Below are 16,661 nucleotides of genomic sequence, written 5' to 3' on the forward strand. Positions count from 1 at the left end.
TTTGAGTCTTTTTTTTCAAACCAGCAGTCGTCTTTCCAGGATGTGGCTTTTGTCTTTCAAATGCAGATGGACAGCTGAATTTTGTCCTGATGGGTTTGTTCTCCTATGTTGTGCCATGCGTTTTGCTTCTTTGTACATAATTAAGAAGAGAACAATAAAGAAAACAACCATGTCATTCCATATGTTTCAAGAATATCTGAAAAGCTCAGGAGGATTTCAACCAATACAACATAGTGTACATGCACATATTAAAACTCAAGAATTCACTAAGGCAGAAGCTTGTCCACCCCAAGATTGAAACACTCAGACACAACCTGAGCAATGTGATATATGCAGTACAATGCAGTGAGAAATGTGCAGATCTGTGCTTTGGAGAAACAAAACAAACACTTTACAAACGCATGGCCCAATATAGAACAAACTATTAGGATAAGATTCAGCAGTCCATCTGCATTTGAGAGACAAAAGAACTGCAGAAAAAACAATTGCTACCAACCTGCCTTCCATTGAGGACCTGTATACTGCACGAATCAAAAAGAGGGCTGTGAAAATATTTACAGATCCCTCACATCCTGGACATAAACTGTTTCACCTCCTACCCTCAAAACAATGCTATAGAGCACTACATACCAGAACAACTAGACACAAGAACAGTTTTTTTCCTGAACGCCATCATTCTGCTAAACAAATTATTCCCTCAACACTGTCAAACTGTCAAACTATTTACTAAATCTGCACTACTATTAATCTTCTCATCGTTCCCATCACCCATTCCCTTCCACTTATGACTGTAACTTTGTTGTTTGTATCCTTATGATTTATACTGATATTGTTTCCTGGTCGCTTATTTGTAGCCTATGACTATCATTAAGTGTTGTATCATTAAGTGTTAAATTTGTACCCTGTGACTATCATTAAGTGTTGTTAAGTGTTATACCTTGATGAAGGTATCTTTTGTTTTATGTACACTGAGAGCATATGAACCAAGACAAATTCCTTGTGTGTCCAATCACACTTGGCCAATAAAAATTCTATTCTATTCTATTCTATTCTATTCTATTCTATTCTATTCTATTCTATTCTATTCTAAGGCCACTCTTGAAGACAGCAAAGTCCACATTCTGAACAGAGGGGACAACTGGTCTGAAAAAGGGATCAAAGAGGCCATCTATGTTAAAATTGAAGAGCCCTCCCTCAACAAGCTACCTATCTCCTGTTTACCACAGTTCTTTCAGCAGTTCTAAGAAGGTTCCATGCCCATTTGTACTATTCAGTTGACCTTGAGGGCGTAAGTAAACCTCCAAGTGGCCTCAACGACTCTCAGAATGAGTGTTAATGTAAAGTATTCTCCAGTTGGTGCCAAAAGGTGATTTCAGGCATCCCATAGAAGCCTAGATTATTAAACTTTTCAAGGATAAAGTTGCTAATTTCTGCTTCTTGTTCTTGTCATTCAGTATTTGAAATGTGTTCAGGTTATAGAATGTTTATTAACTGAACATAGTTCTTTGATCTATTTCTTAGAATAGACAAAAGAGGCAGCACTTAGCTTTAAAACCCAAAACAAAGTGGAACCTTCAATTGAACTATGTATTAAACATGCGGGTTTAAAGCACTCCTTCAAATATCTAGATAGGATAGGTAATGAACCAAAGAAAGGAGTGAGGAATGGGCTTTGGGATTAGATAGGCCTTTCCTAATGCTTTACTGAGGTGCTTTATTGTTGCTAACTGTTTTAATGTTTAATACTGTTAATATTTGTTTAATTGTTGTTTTCTTTGTTAATGAATGTATTACTTTTTTATGGATTGCTCTAAAAATTGAAAATGGAAGAATGATAAAATTAAGTTATTGGATAACAAATCAGTTATCTGACTGTAATGCTTGATTTGGACTGAGAACCACTGAAATAGCCTAGACACTGAATGCAAGTGTATGAGCTTCTATTAATTTTTCTTTTCCATTCTGAAAAAAAAAGATTGGACCATATGTCAGTGGCTGAAATAACTAATGTTATGAAGATACTTAGTAGAAGAAAAACTCTTGAAAGTATACAAATGTAATAGCTAATAGAGTGAATAACTTCAGCAAATCCAGCACTTGTAGGAGTTTCCCAATGAAACTTGAATTACTCACATTTTACTTTTCTTCCTGTGTTTTAATAGGAGACTTCCTACCCTGCTCTTCAGGATATTCTTCCTTATTGGCCCCAGTGGCTTTTTATGTTGGCCCTTGAAGGACTTTGGCTGTGCCTCACTTTCCTTTTGAGTGTACCTGGGTGTCCAAAGTCAGTTGAAGCTTAAATCCTTTTTTTTAATTCTATCTTTTTCAGATACCTATGAGATTTAATACGCTGTTCTGATTAATAACACTGCAATGTTTAACATTCAAATAATATTTCTTTGCCATTAGTTAACTTGAGGAACAATACTCTCATGAAGAAGCTTCACTGAAATCAGTTGGAGCTAGCTATTCCAGGAGTGCTATTTATCCCTAGACTGCCTTTTTTTAAACAGTGATTCGCATATAGAACTCCTAAAGGACTGTGAAAATGGCTTAGATAGGATAGTCAGGCTAAGAATTTTGTCATGAGGTTCCTGTTTTGGGATTTTGATGGACAGTGGGAAGAGCAGTGAAATGAAATAATAGACATATTCTGGAAGCCATTGTACAATCTTGACATCTTACAGAGCTGCTTTCTCTTTATATTAACACTACACAAAAAGAGCGCTTGAGCTTTTCAAATCAGTCTGCTCACACCCATGCTAACATATGATTCACATATCCCCGCCCCCTCTGTAGAGGCTACCTTGGACCTGGAGGTATTGGCAGTTTTGGAAAGTTTCCCAACTGTACTGGAGGGGCAGCAGCTTACATTGATCATTTGATTCTAGGAGGAAAACATATGTATCAACATCCATCTTCTAATGTAAGTTAAATATTCCAAACATCTATCAACTATTTGTAAAATAACTGAACCTGCTTATTAAGAATATTGGAAGGCAAATCATGATTTTAATATTTGTAATTCTTCAGAATTGCTGCCAGCTTCTTATTTTCTGTAGTTATTCCTGGAAATCAAGTAACTGTTCTTCTTAATGTGTTCACATAATATTTTTATTAGAAATATTTTTAAAATATAAAGAAAATACAGATTATCTGACAAAACTTCCACTCACAATTTCATTCAAACTACAAAATCAACATTACCATTCTTTAATTTCTTAAAGTAATTTTATGATTGCACGTTGCAGAAATAGTTGAGGTTCTCCATCTCCAAGACTTTAGAAAGCAGATAAGAAATACAATGGCTGGAGCAATTTCACCTATTTTTCAGTAAGTTCTAGTGTTAGCAATAAGTAGAATGGCATGGCTATTTTTCCCAATCTTCACTTCATTTAAACTTTATTTAACTCAAATTATGTCCTATTGAACAATAATTTCAGTGAATTATTGCTATAGTTACAACAATTATGCATTTGTAATAGCTCTAAATTTACTTTAGGTCTCCTATTTTAAAATAAATAAATAAATTTAAAATAAAATAAATATAAAAAATAAATAAAATTTCTCCATCCAGATATCTAACATTAAGAGTCAGCAGGCACAGGTACCGTATATACTCGAATATAAGCCGATCCGAGTATAAGCCGAGGTCCCCAATTTTACCCCAAAAACTGGGGTAAACTGGGGACTCGAGTATAAGCCGAGGGTGGGAAATGAGGCACCTACCGGTTGGGGAAACCCTCCCTCCCTCAGCTGAGAAGGCTGGCGGCTCCCCGCCCGCCTCTCACTGCACCGCAGGGCTTCCGTCCGTAAAATGTGAAAAAGAAAAAACTCGAGTATAAGCCGATATACTCGAGTATAAGCCGAGGGCTTAAAAAACAAAACTGAGTATAAGTCAGATAGACCGAGTATAAGCCGAGGGGACGTTTTTCAGCACAAAAAATGTGCTGAAAAACTCGGCTTATACTCGAGTATATACGGTAATTCCCATACAATTCCTACTTTCTAACTGGAATGGAATAACTATGCCTATGTGTTGCTCCCAGTATTGTGACATAGAAATTCAGGGTCAGAAGAAACATCTGAACAAACAACATTTCTAGAACTAAAGCTCTGCACGGGGCTACACAACAGTATTCTGAAGCTTCAACTGGAAGTATAGGCAGTCTTTGGATCCCCTAGAGTGGTCTATGTTACGCTTCTGTTTTGCGAGCTGCATTTGACTGCTGGTTTGCTTTCGGGGTATTTATTTATTTATTTATTTATTTATTATTTATTTATTTATTTATTTATTTATTTATTTATTTATTTATTTATTTATTTATTTATTTATTTATTTATTTATTTATTTATTTATTTATTTATTTTGATTTTTATACCGCCCTTCTCCCGAAGGACTCAGGGCGGTGTATAGCCAAATAAAAATTCACTATATACACATTAAAAGAGATTAAAAAGGAACATATTATAATGTGGCCGAAAATTTAAAACAATTTAAAATCTTAAAATATAAATAACCCCAATAAAATTTTAATCCAGTCCCGCTTGAATAAATAGGTGCGTTTTCAGCTCACGGCGAAAAGTCCGAAGATCAGGCACTTGACGTAAACCAGGGGGAAGTTCATTCCAAAGCGTAGGAGCTCCAACAGAGAAGGCCCTTCCCCTGGGGGCCGCCAACCGACATTGCTTGGCGGACGGCACCCTGAGAAGGCCCTCTCTGTGTGAACGTACGGGTCAGTGGGAGGCAAAAGGTAACAGCAGGCAGTCCCGTAAGTACCCGGGTCCTAAGCCTTTATATTATCTATAAAGCCCTGCATGGCATGAATCCAGATTACTTGAAGAACCATCTCAGCCATGCTGGGTAGAGGATGCATGCTAAAGATCCCATTGGTCAAGGAATTCTAGCTGGTGGGGTCCAGAATTAAGAACCTTCTCTGCCAAGGTACCAGCCCTTTGGAACATCTTGTGTGCCTGGGATGAGATCTGCCCTTGCCCTTCTTCATTAAGAGTCTGAAGTCCTGGCTGTGCCATTTGGTCTGGGACCTCAATGGGGAAGTACCTCCCCTGCTATGCATCCTGCTTCCATTTTTTAATCATAACTTTGTATTCTTACTCTTACTGTTTCATATACTTATATATTTACTTACTGTTATTAGATTTATCTATCTATATTTATGGTTTTACTGCTTTTAATGTAAGCCACCCAGAGGCATCTCACAGTGAGATGGATGACAAACAAATTTTAGAAAAAAAAATGTTGCTAAATGAAATTGTATTTAAGTTAGCAACGAATGTTTCTATAAAATTAAAAATAATTTCTAATGTACCCTTCTCAATCTGTAGGTGTTGTATCTTACTACAGTCCCCTTTGACCCTGAGGGAATTTTAGGAACAATAAATTCTGTTCTTATGGCATTTTTGGGACTTCAGGTATTGTATTCTCTTGCCCTCCATAAGCAGAAAAGCTTCATCAAATGCTATATAGAAAAATGAGAGATTATAATTTCTTATATGAGTATGAGGGGTAGGTGGCCCTCCCACAGGGATAATAATACAAGTGTTCAAATAGGTTTTTTGGAACAACAGAAGGGAATACTTATTTTAACATTTCAAACAAGTCATAGAACTGCAGAATTAATTATTTAATAACTGTTCTTATTTATATTACAATACAGAAAAATTTTAATATGGTTAAGAAAAACATACTCCAAAATCAGATTAGATGAAGATATTAGTAGAACTATTTAATGCTACATTAGATTTAATGCTGCAATATTTACATTGTGAACTAGTTCTCAGTTGCACTCTATTAGTCTGTTAAAGCCATCCTAAGCCACATTTAATGTTCTTGTTTTTCTTCAAGGGAGGAAAAATTCTTTTGTTTTATAAAGATCAGCATAAGCAAATAATTCTTCGATTTTGTGCGTGGAGTATAATAATGGTAAGTTACACTATTGCCTTGTTAGGTAAAGTACTATATTTATTTCTCAATTCTTTTAAAGCAGAGGTCACCAACTGGTGGTCCGTGGACCACTGGTGGTATGCGAGAAAATTTTGGTGGTCCACAGAAAAATTATTTGCATTTTTTATATTGCACTAAATAGGGGTCCTCAAGCTACGGCCCCTGGGCCGGATACACGCAATGAATAGTTGTGTTGCTGAAGAGAGTCTCCCCCTTTGGGGTTTTTTTTGTGGGTTGGAGGGGGACAGAAATTCCGACTTGGGATCTGCTTTCAGCCTCTTGCGCGAGGCTTTGGGCAAAGGCTAGAGGGAAGTGCCGCTGGTGATGAAGAGCCAGAGGCCCTTGTTCCAGTGGGACTGCATCATGGCCTGGAACTGGCTGATCATTTCAACCTGCTGAGCCTCCAGGTGCCAGTATCTGACCTTGTACTCCCATAGGTCTTCCCGCTGCTTGGAAAGCCTATGCCCCTAGTCCTTAGTGAGGTGCTTCTGCTGAGCCTCCTTGGTCAGATCCAATTTGAACTGAGCTGTTTTGCCAACTCTTTCTCATGTTGGCTGCTTAGCTCCAACAACTGCTTCCTGTTTGGGCCCTAAGGAGCCTGGGGAGGTGAGGAGTGGCTGGGTGGGAGGGGCATGTAGAGGCTGGCAAGGCACCCCGTGACCTGAGTGACATTGAGTTGGCCATACCCACTCAGTCACATGACCACTTAGCCACGCCCACTCGGTCATTAGGCAGATCGTATTAGTGGTCCACAGGATTTAAAATTATGAATATAGTGATCCCTGAGGTCCAAAAGGTTGGTGACCCCTGTTTATCTGTTGTTTTCTGGCAAATTTGGCTCAAAAGGGGTGAATATTTCTCAGTTGCAATGAACTGAATTTCAGTTCTTTAGAGGATCACACTTAGAATGCAAATTAAAATATGCAAAAATAAGAATAAGAGAACCCTGTCATCTCTAGATGGATTCATTCAAGTCCTGATGGACTACATCCCAGAGTTCTGAAGGAACTGACATGTGATTTCAGAGCCACCGAAACATAGCTTTCAAAGTTCTTGGATCACCAAGGAACTGCCTGAAGACTGGGAAAAGAGTTGATATGGTCCCCATTTTTAAAAAAGGAAAAAAACAGATCCAGGAAAATACAGACCAATCAGCCTGATATAAGTCCCTGAGAAGATCTTGGAAAAGATATTCAAGGAACAAATCTGCAAACACCTAAAAGCAAACAAGATTAAAACAGAAGCCAAAAACAGATAATGCCAAACAAATCTCATTTCATTCTTTGACAAAGGGTCAAAATTAGTAGATCAGCAAAATGCTGTGGACATAGTATACTTAGATTTCAGTACAGCATTTGATAAAGTAATCAGCTTACTAACTTACTTCTTGGCAAGTTAGTAAAATGTGAGATAGCCGGCACTACCAGAGCAGGTGGATTTTTAACTGGCTGACAAATTATACTCAGCATGTAGTCTCCAATGGAACTACATCCATATGAAGAGAGATAAGCAGTGAGGTACCCCCCTGTTCTGTTTTGGGCCCAATACTCTGCAACATCTTCATAAATGATATAGATGAGGAAATTAAAGGGAAACTCATCAAATTTACAGACAAAACAAAGCTGGCAAGAATAGCCAACACCACAGAAGACAAGCTCAAAATAAAAAAAAATAATCTTGAGAGACTTGAACCATGGCCCTATTTAACAAAACAAAATTCAACATAGATAAAAGATTTTACACTAAGGTAAGAAAAAAAAACACTCGTTATAAATTAGATGAAAGTTGGCTTAATGCCAGTAACTGTGAGAGGGACCTTGGAGTCCTAGTGGACAATCACTTAAATATGAGCTAATAATATACAGCAGCAGCCAAAATCAATTCAATCCTGGGTTGCATTAATGGAGGGATAGAATCAAGATCACGTGAAATTCTAGTATTGTTTTACAAAGCTTTAGCAAGACCATATTGTATCAAGTTTTGATCACCACAATAAAAAAAAGATGTTGAGACTGGAAAGAATGCAGAGAATAGCAAAAAGCATTAGGGGGCTGGATACTAAAACATATGAAAAACGGTTGCAGGAATTGGATATGTTTAGTTTAATGAAAAAGACTAGGGATGACATGGCAGTACTGTTCTAATATTTGAGGGGCTCCTACAAAAATGAGGGGGTCAAACTGTTTTTCAAAGCATCAAAAGCCAAGACAAGAAACAATGGTTGGAAACTAACCGAGAGAAACAATCTAGAACTAAAGAGAAATTTCCTAACAGAGCAATCAACCAATGGAATACCTTGTCTCCAGAAGTTATGGGTTTTCCATCACTGCAGGTTTTCAAGAGACTGGACAATCATTTGTTTGAAATGATATAGGTCTCCTGCTCAAGCAGGGTGCTAGACTAGAAAACATGAGGTCCATTCCAACTGTATAATTCTATGTTCGAGAATTGGCAAAGCAGCAGCTCTGGAGTAATTCAGAGCAAGTCAAGCATGACATCAAATAGGAGTTTGTCAAGAGCTGAGCAGTAGGAAGACATAAGTTGTAGGAAGATGTAAAGAACAAAGGAGAGCAATCAGTGATATACTGTTATGTTCTGAGGATTATATGATATGAGAAGTGAAAAAAAATCTTAGAAACTGTTGATTGAAAGAGGTATGTATTGAAAGCTCCCAGTTGCATGTTACAAATGATTGAGCAATTGCTTATTGAGGCTTTAGGAATATAAGGCAGTTTTCTAGAGAATGAACTAACAAAGCAAGTGAGCAGACAAGTCAAACAACATTCTGTAAGTCCAGCATTTATTTTCATTTAAAATATCTGTTGTTTTTTTTAGGGTGTCATTTCTATGGTGTTGACAAAATGCTCAAAAGATGCAGGCTTCATTCCAGTTAACAAGAATTTATGGTGAGGAACATATGGAATAATTTTATTCTATAAACTGATATTTGATAGATAAACCTTGGATTACTTTTTGACATTCTTGCAGGTCAATTTCATACGTGACAACATTGAGCAGCTTTGCCTTTATACTTCTGCTGTTGATATACTATCTTATAGATGTTAAGAAGGTATGGTCAGGTGCTCCATTTTTCTATCCAGGTGAGTATGCTTAAAAATAAAATAGTTTATTTAACTTTTTCCAGATTAAAGACCTAGGTGGCTAGGAAGATCTTGGTAGATTTTCTTTGTCTGTTGATTCGTAGTGGGCAGTTTCTTTCTCTCCCACCCATCATGTAGTTAGTGTTACATTAGTTTATTTTCTTCTACCATATTTCCTCAAAAATAAGACCATCTTATATTTTTTTGAACCCTGAAATAAGTGCTTGGCCTTATTGCCATGTGCTCAAATTGGGCTTATTATCAGGAGATGCCTTATTTGGGGAGAAATAGGGTGGCTACCTCACCAGATGCATTGTTCAATTCCTGTAGCCCTGAAAAGTTTTGCTAACAAGTGGACTGAATTTCTTGGAATCATGACGTATGCCATCATCAACTTATCATTGAATTAATGATTCCCTGCAATATGGGTGAAATAGCTGCTGGAATGGTATGGCTTGTTTATTCTGTAGGAATATCTTTGAATAAAAACCTAATCTTAGATTGATTATAAAAGAAACTCAAGTAGCTTTAGGGACAACTGAAAATAGTGGTGGCAGGACTTGTGGGTTTGATAACCAGAAACGTTTAGAAATCATCTGGTAAAAAAAAACCATTTTGTTCCATTGTGATATTATTTTTGTAGTCTATAAGAATTTTTTAATCCTCTTAATGATTATTGCAATTTGATATATGGATCATTATTTGTGGTTTATAGAAATTTTCAAGTTATTTAGAAGCCATGGAAGATGACTGAAAGTGAAGCTAGAAACTTCAGGGTAGGGTAGGTGGGATGGGTTCATTTGATAATCTCTTGCCATTCAGGGGCTATGCTTCAACAAGAGTCTGGTTGTGAGACCATTTCTAAAGCTGGGCTGATGGGATCAGTTGGGATTATTGCTATTGTACCAGCATCCCTGCTGCATGATAATCTCCCTGCCTGAGCTGCTGGAGGCCATTTTGGGGCAGGTGGTGGAGTTCCCGAGAGTTAAAGTTCTGAAAGACTTCAGCCTGCCATTCCTAGATTTGGCATCTGAAGTGGCCCAGGAGTTCATGGTTTTCATGAGACAGTAGTTACACATATAATCTTCTTGCCAGAGCAACATGATGTGGTGAAGAATATAACATTATCCTGTTATAGTCAGCTCACAGCCTGGTATTATTGAGAACACTTATGCCACCACACACACTCCATGCAGGGAGGCCAGCCCCATTTGAGTGGTCTACTTCCAAAAACTGATGGACCTGAACGTTGAGGGAATTTGGGGGACATTCTAGGGATTTTGCTGCATAACCCAGCCAAAGCCTTGGTAACATCCTAGAATCAAAGGACAGCCAGGACTGCGCCTATGTGGCCTCTCAACCCAACTCTCCCAATTTTCCACAAGGTACGTGGAGGAGCTTCAGAGTGTGAAAGGATTAAGAAATGACTAGAGCACATTGGAGAAAAATGAAGGATAAATCTGATTTAGAGCTGCTATTATGGCTTATCTTGTGGCAATAAGAGCAGAGAAACAGCAGTATTTCTACACCCTTATTGCATTTGCAGTGTCCCCCATTGGTCCTGTTTTGTATCATCAAGTCTCTCCTGGGATAGGAAGGCTTGGTTGATCATCTTCAGGGTCAAACCAAAGAATTTGTTCAATATCTAATGGACAAAATCACTTGGGTTTGTTTTCAGTTGGAACCTATGCATGGTGTAAGTCCATATGAGATGCCCAAGGAAAGGTCTTGCCCAGTTATCTGGGAACAGTTCAATCCTGCTGGACATGATGAAGTGGATAGGATTAACCACCTGATTGGTGAAAGCTTCCAGGATGGGGACTGCCAGGTGGATTTAAGCAATAATAAATTCTTCATTGCAAGAGGGGAGGCTTCTGAGGGCTTTAAGGAGGGCCTGGATTACCTCCTTCTTAAAAACTATCACTTGAACTTATCTACCTGTACAATTTTTGTCATTTGTCATTTTTCCTTTCTCAGAAAGATGGTAGAAGAGGTGGTTGCTTAGCAACTTCAGAATTTCCTGAATTATTTAGACTCCTTCCTGTCCAATTCAGGCCCAGTTATAGAACAGAAACAACATTGCTCACATTTGTTGGGATATCTAGCAAGAGCAGGAGGAAAGTTGTGCAACCATTCTTGTGCTCCTGACCTCTCTGTAGCTTTCAACCCTTTTTTTTTTATTTGCATTTATATCCCACCCTTCTCCGAAGACTCAGGGCGGCTTACACTATGTTAACCAATAGTCTTCATCCACTTGTATATTATATACAAAATCAACTTATTGCCCCCAACAGTCTGGGTCCTCATTTTACCTACCTTATAAAGGATGGAAGGCTGAGTCAACCTTGGACCTGGTGGGACTTGGACCTGCAATAATTGCAAGCAGCTGTGTTAATAACAGACTGTCTTAGCAGTCTGAGCCACCAGAGGCCCTTTGGATAGGCCTTAACCCTATCCTTTGGGCCAGTTATGAGAGTTGTGGCTGGGCAGCACAGTCTTGTCCTCGTTTTGCTCCTTTCTCCAAGGCCAGTCCCAACTGGTCTTAACAGGGAGAGATCAATGGCCACTTCTTTATAGTATGCTGCAGGACTCGGCACTTTCTACAACCTTTTTAAAATCTATACGAAGCCACTGGGTAAGATGATTTGCCATCATGGTACATTGAGTACACATTGAGTATCACTATGATGATACTCAATTTTGTATCTCCAGCTCTAGTAATCCAAGTGATGCTATCACTGCTATCTTGCCATGCCTGGAGGCTGTAAGGACTTGGATGGGGGACAATAGTCTTTGGTCAAAACCTGGCAAGACAAATGGTTTTGGGTGCATGGAGCTTCAAGATCTTTTAACAGCTTTAGTTCTGGATCGGGTTACAGAACCCAACTGCAGCTTGGGGGATCTCCTACCTCACAACTCCTTCTCAAAGAATAGGTGGCAATAGCCTTTACATTTTGTGTTGTACACCAGTTATAGTCTTTCCTGGATCAGGAGTCCATGTTTTTCAATCACTCAAGCCCTGGTCATCTCACATGTGGATTATTGTGGTTCCAGGGACTCCCTAGGGTAGCCCCTGTTATACACCATGTTGCTTCTGAGTGAAATTCAGGATGATGATTATTACCTTTAAAGTTCTGCATGGCATGGGTCAAAGTTACTTAAGGAACCATCCTCACCTTAATGGGACTGGCCTGTCCAACCTATCCCAGCAAAGCGGGCATGCTGTGGGTCCATCACATAGGAAATTTCAGGTGGCAAAGTCCAGAAGAGTTTCTCTGCTGTGGCTCCTGTCCTTTGGAACATCTCACTCTGAGGTGAGATTGACTCCCAACCTTCCAAAAGGGCCTGATTCTGCCAGGAGGCTTGAGACCCCAACAAGGGAATAGCACACTGAAGGTGGTTGAAGAGAAAATCCCATCTCCCTTCTGTTGAATCTTTTAACTGTAACTTTGGATTGTAATTCTATTTTTATTTTTAGAAATAACTGATCTTTTATGGTCTTATTGCTTTTAATGTTATAAGCTGCCCAGAGCTGCTTCGAACCAAGATAGGTGGCAAACAAATTTCACACACACACATACATGTGCATTACTACTTTTCTGATGGTGTTTTTGATTTCTTTACAGGTATGAACTCCATTCTTGTTTATGTAGGACATGAAATATTTGAAAACTATTTTCCTTTTAAATGGAAGCTGCATGATACACAATCACACAGTGAGCATTTGACTCAGGATCTAATTGCTACATCTTTATGGGTTATCATATCATATATACTCTACCGGAAAAGGATATTCTGGAAGATATAATTCAACTTAAACCAAATCAAAAAGTATGGGCTATGAGAATATTGTATTCCCCCTCATCATATTAATGTCACATTTTTCCCCGAAGGATTCTGTATTTGGTTTACATTCCAGATTATTTTGAACTGAAATCTGTATATTTAGTTCACCTTCCATTTAGTAAAACAAGACTTTGTTCAAACTTTATTTTCTACATTATTCAATTTCTAAATAAACATACTGAATGCTTTCTAATATTTTCAAAAGAATTTTTGGTACACAATTATTCAGAAATTTGTCTCATAAAAATCACATAGATCATACAGTGGTATTTGGGATTATGCAAACTCAGGAAGATTCTGTTCATTTGATTGTGCCACAACTCCTTCTGAGAACCACTCAGGATTATAGACTGGAATGAACAACAGTACTCTTCAGTCTCTTTCATGGCTTTAGTTCAGCTACTCTGTTTTGTAAAGCTAAGATGCTCTTAAGCAATAGTCAAATCTAGCTTACAAATGATTTGTATCTACCACCAGCCTGTCTGCTTGATGATATCAGGTAGAACACTCGACCACAATGATCTCAGGCAAAACATCATAATGAATATCTGTATCGGCTTTATGTGACTTATGAATTATTGCAACATGACTGTAATGGAATTATGGATTTCTATTACTTACCCACAATTTTAAATCCAGTCTTGGGTCTGAACTAGATTTTTTTTTAAATGAAAAGATGATTTTAATTAATTTTGAAAATTATTTTATTTAGAATGCCAAAGTCAAAAGTTGAAGTCATGAAGTTTGGCTATACTTTTTCAGCAACTTTGCTTCAGCAGCTAAGGATAACCGGTAGCCCCAATGGAATGATAATGATTTTCCTCCTTATTTGCTTCTTCTCAGCTCCAATGAAGGAGCTCAAATGACGTCTACTCAGCTCAATGTCTGAAGAAGCAAAATCTTCTCATTCATACAGAATCTATGCAATACCATCATCAAGTTTTCCCCACAGCGTGATACTTGACGCTCCATTGCCAGACGGAAATCCTCCTTCACACCTTTGGTGATTCCTCTGGTGATTGTGTGATGTCTGCAATTATAATAACACACACAAAAAATTAAAGGCCATGGAGTTACATCTTGTAAAATAAAAACTGCATAGTATTTGTTGTAGAACATTCCAGTTAACATTTTAAAATATTTATACAATGAGAATGTTCTGTGATAAGTATCATACATGTATTATAAGATCTTATGTAAAATCTCCAAATGATTTTAAAGGTATGGAAACACATCCTAGAATCTTAAGTCCTGAAATGTCTGGATCTTTTTAATGCAGTGTATTAAATATTCATGCTAAAGACAATTGTATTCAGGTTTGAATTTGGCCATAAGAATATTTTTATGACTGCAAGTTAAAAGAGTAATAGAACTAATAATATATTTCATTTTTAGCATAAATTATTTACCAAAATAGAATAAAAGCAGGTCAATATATAAGTAGTAATGTAATTGTAAAGTTCTGGAGATGACATCACTAATTATCCCTGCCCAAACAAACTGCATAACTGTCTCTATAAGAAATTAAATAATTTATGGCCTAACGAGAAGAATCAACTACTGTTAAACTACAGGTAGTCCTCAACTTATGACCACAATTGAGACCAGAATTTGGTTATTGAGTGATGCAATTATTAAGCAAGTAATTCCAGGACCATTTTTAATAGGCTTGTTAACCGAATCTGGCCATTGATTTTGCTTGTTGAAAGCCAATTGGGAAGGCCCCAATTCATGATCACATGACTAGAACACTGCAACTCTTTTAAATGAGCTGGTTTCCAAGCATCCAAACTGAAATCATATGACCATGCGGTTAGTACAAATGTAACTTCGAGGACAAGTCATAACTCACTTTTTTCAGCAGCATCATAACTCTGAATTGCCATTAAATGATTGGTTGTAAGTCAAGGATTACCGATTTCACTATAACCACTACTGTAGCACCAAGAGCTACAGAAATGAGTCAGATTATGCCATTTTGTTATGGACATTCTAAACTTCATTTTAGTTTTTTCAGACTCTGCTTTTTTTTTCTATTGCAATGATCTTGCGCTCAGCTACGACCTATGGATTTTCAAGCAATTTGAAAGGGTAAGATTTAACCATATTGCAACACACACGCATCCAATTTGTCTTAATGGGTTGGGACATCATCAGTACATAAAAGAACTATTAAGATACCAGAAACTTCTGTATATCCACCATGGACTATTACAACGTATTTCTTTGTTATACAACCTCTAACTATTGGTGGAGAACTCAAAATAAAAATGGGCAAAAAAGAGGGAGGCAATGGTCTTGGTGAACTATCGGAACGACTGGAACATCTTCGCCGGTTAGGGATGGACACTCTTCTGCTGTTTTATCGATTATCCTTCCATGAGATACTCGTCTGCCGAACTATTACGACTGCGAGGTTCCCCCACCTCGCAGGAATGACCCTCCAAGTTATCGAGGGCTTATCTTAACGAAGGGTCTTGGGACCCAGAGAGGTGGCATGCGGCCAAGAAGAATTTGTGGGGATTTTTAAATAAGGGTTTTTTAAGGGGGGGGGAGGGATATGACGGGTGGGGGAAAGAACCCGTCTGGGAGGGATCCAGCCCCTGTGCATGTTCGCGGCATTATGGCATCTGGTCTGAAGGCAGGGGGGGAGGGTTCTGTTCCAGGATTAGAGGGTCGTTCAATCTGTACGGAAAGTGGGAGAGGCAGATATGGCGGAGGGGGGAGGCCTTATCGAGTGTTGGGAGCACGTGCTCGCTGTTTGAAAGCGATCACGTGCTCCGGCCCCTTAGTCCCTACCCGTTCCTTGGGCGGCCATGATCCTCTGAGCTTGGATCTTTGGCTGATGTTATGTAATGCCCGGTCCGTGGTCAACAAAGTTCCCCTAATTTGTGATCTTATTCAGGGGGAGTCCACGAACCTTATGGGCATTACGGAGTCCTGGTTGGTCCAGAGGGGGGGGGGGTTCCCCTTGTTGAACTGTGCCCTCCGGGTTTCCGAGCATTTCATCAACCGAGGGCCCAAGGTAGGGGTGGGGGGGGGGTGGCGGTTGTCATTAAGGAAGATCTAGAGCCGAGGGAGGCCACTGTTCCTCAGATTGCCGGCTGTGAATCCCTCTATGTGAGGTGGGGCCATAGGAATCAGTTGGGTTTGTTGATCGCGTACCTGGCTCCTTGCTGCGTGTCCACAGCCCTGCCCGAGCTGTTGGAGGTACTTGCCGGTGTGGCGGTTGAGACCCCCAGACTTATAGTCATGGGGGATTTCAACCTGCCATCGACTGGCTTGTCATCGACTGCAGCTCGGGAGTTCCAGGCTTCCATGACGGCCTTGGACCTGATTCGAGTAAATGATGGCCCTACGCACATGGGAGGAGGCACGCTGGATCTAATTTATATCTCTGGACAGTGGCTAAATGATCTGGAATTAGATGACTTAATAACAGAACCGATGTCATGGTCAGATCATTTTCTCCTTCACCTGGACTTCCGAACCATCACCCACCATCGCAGGGAGACGGAACCTATACGTTGGTTCCGTCCCAGGCGCCTGATGGACCCTGAGAGGTTCCTGATGGAGCTTGGGCCATTCCCTGAGGATCTGGCCCACGGCTCGGCTGAGGAACTAGTTGTGGCCTGGGAACAGGCCGCGGCTGGGGCCTTGGACCGTGTCATGCCTTTGCGGCCTCTGACTCGTCCGGCCCCTTGGTTCTCAAAGGGGCTGAGGGAGATGAAATGCCGGAGAAGACGCCT

The 16,661-nt window shown here is 39.2% G+C and overlaps 2 protein-coding genes across 9 annotated transcripts in view; one reads left to right on the top strand and one right to left on the bottom strand.

Annotated features, from left to right (window-relative positions):
* HGSNAT (heparan-alpha-glucosaminide N-acetyltransferase) overlaps window positions 1–13,105 on the top strand; it is a 37,862-nt gene extending 24,757 nt beyond the window's left edge. For all 3 annotated transcript variants that reach the window (XM_058180455.1, XM_058180454.1, XM_058180457.1), the window contains 7 exons: window positions 2,163–2,284; window positions 2,800–2,926; window positions 5,347–5,433; window positions 5,867–5,944; window positions 8,801–8,871; window positions 8,954–9,066; window positions 12,693–13,105. In XM_058180455.1, the coding sequence (XP_058036438.1) occupies window positions 2,163–2,284; window positions 2,800–2,926; window positions 5,347–5,433; window positions 5,867–5,944; window positions 8,801–8,871; window positions 8,954–9,066; window positions 12,693–12,874 (780 nt within the window). In that variant the 3' untranslated portion in view covers window positions 12,875–13,105. The remainder of the gene's footprint in view (window positions 1–2,162; window positions 2,285–2,799; window positions 2,927–5,346; window positions 5,434–5,866; window positions 5,945–8,800; window positions 8,872–8,953; window positions 9,067–12,692) is intronic.
* Window positions 13,106–13,592: 487 nt separating this feature from the next.
* Window positions 13,593–16,661, bottom strand: part of INTS10 (integrator complex subunit 10) — a 39,638-nt gene continuing 36,569 nt past the window's right edge. For 4 of the 6 annotated variants that reach the window (XM_058180451.1, XM_058180450.1, XM_058180452.1 and 1 more), the window contains one exon: window positions 13,593–13,942. In XM_058180451.1, coding sequence (XP_058036434.1) covers window positions 13,786–13,942 — 157 coding nt within the window. In that variant the 3' untranslated portion in view covers window positions 13,593–13,785. The remainder of the gene's footprint in view (window positions 13,943–16,661) is intronic. The other 2 variants (XR_009154851.1, XR_009154850.1) reach the window with 2 other exon arrangements.

Source organism: Ahaetulla prasina, chromosome 4 (assembly GCF_028640845.1).
Source record: "Ahaetulla prasina isolate Xishuangbanna chromosome 4, ASM2864084v1, whole genome shotgun sequence".
In the NCBI taxonomy this organism is placed as follows: domain Eukaryota; kingdom Metazoa; phylum Chordata; class Lepidosauria; order Squamata; family Colubridae; genus Ahaetulla; species Ahaetulla prasina.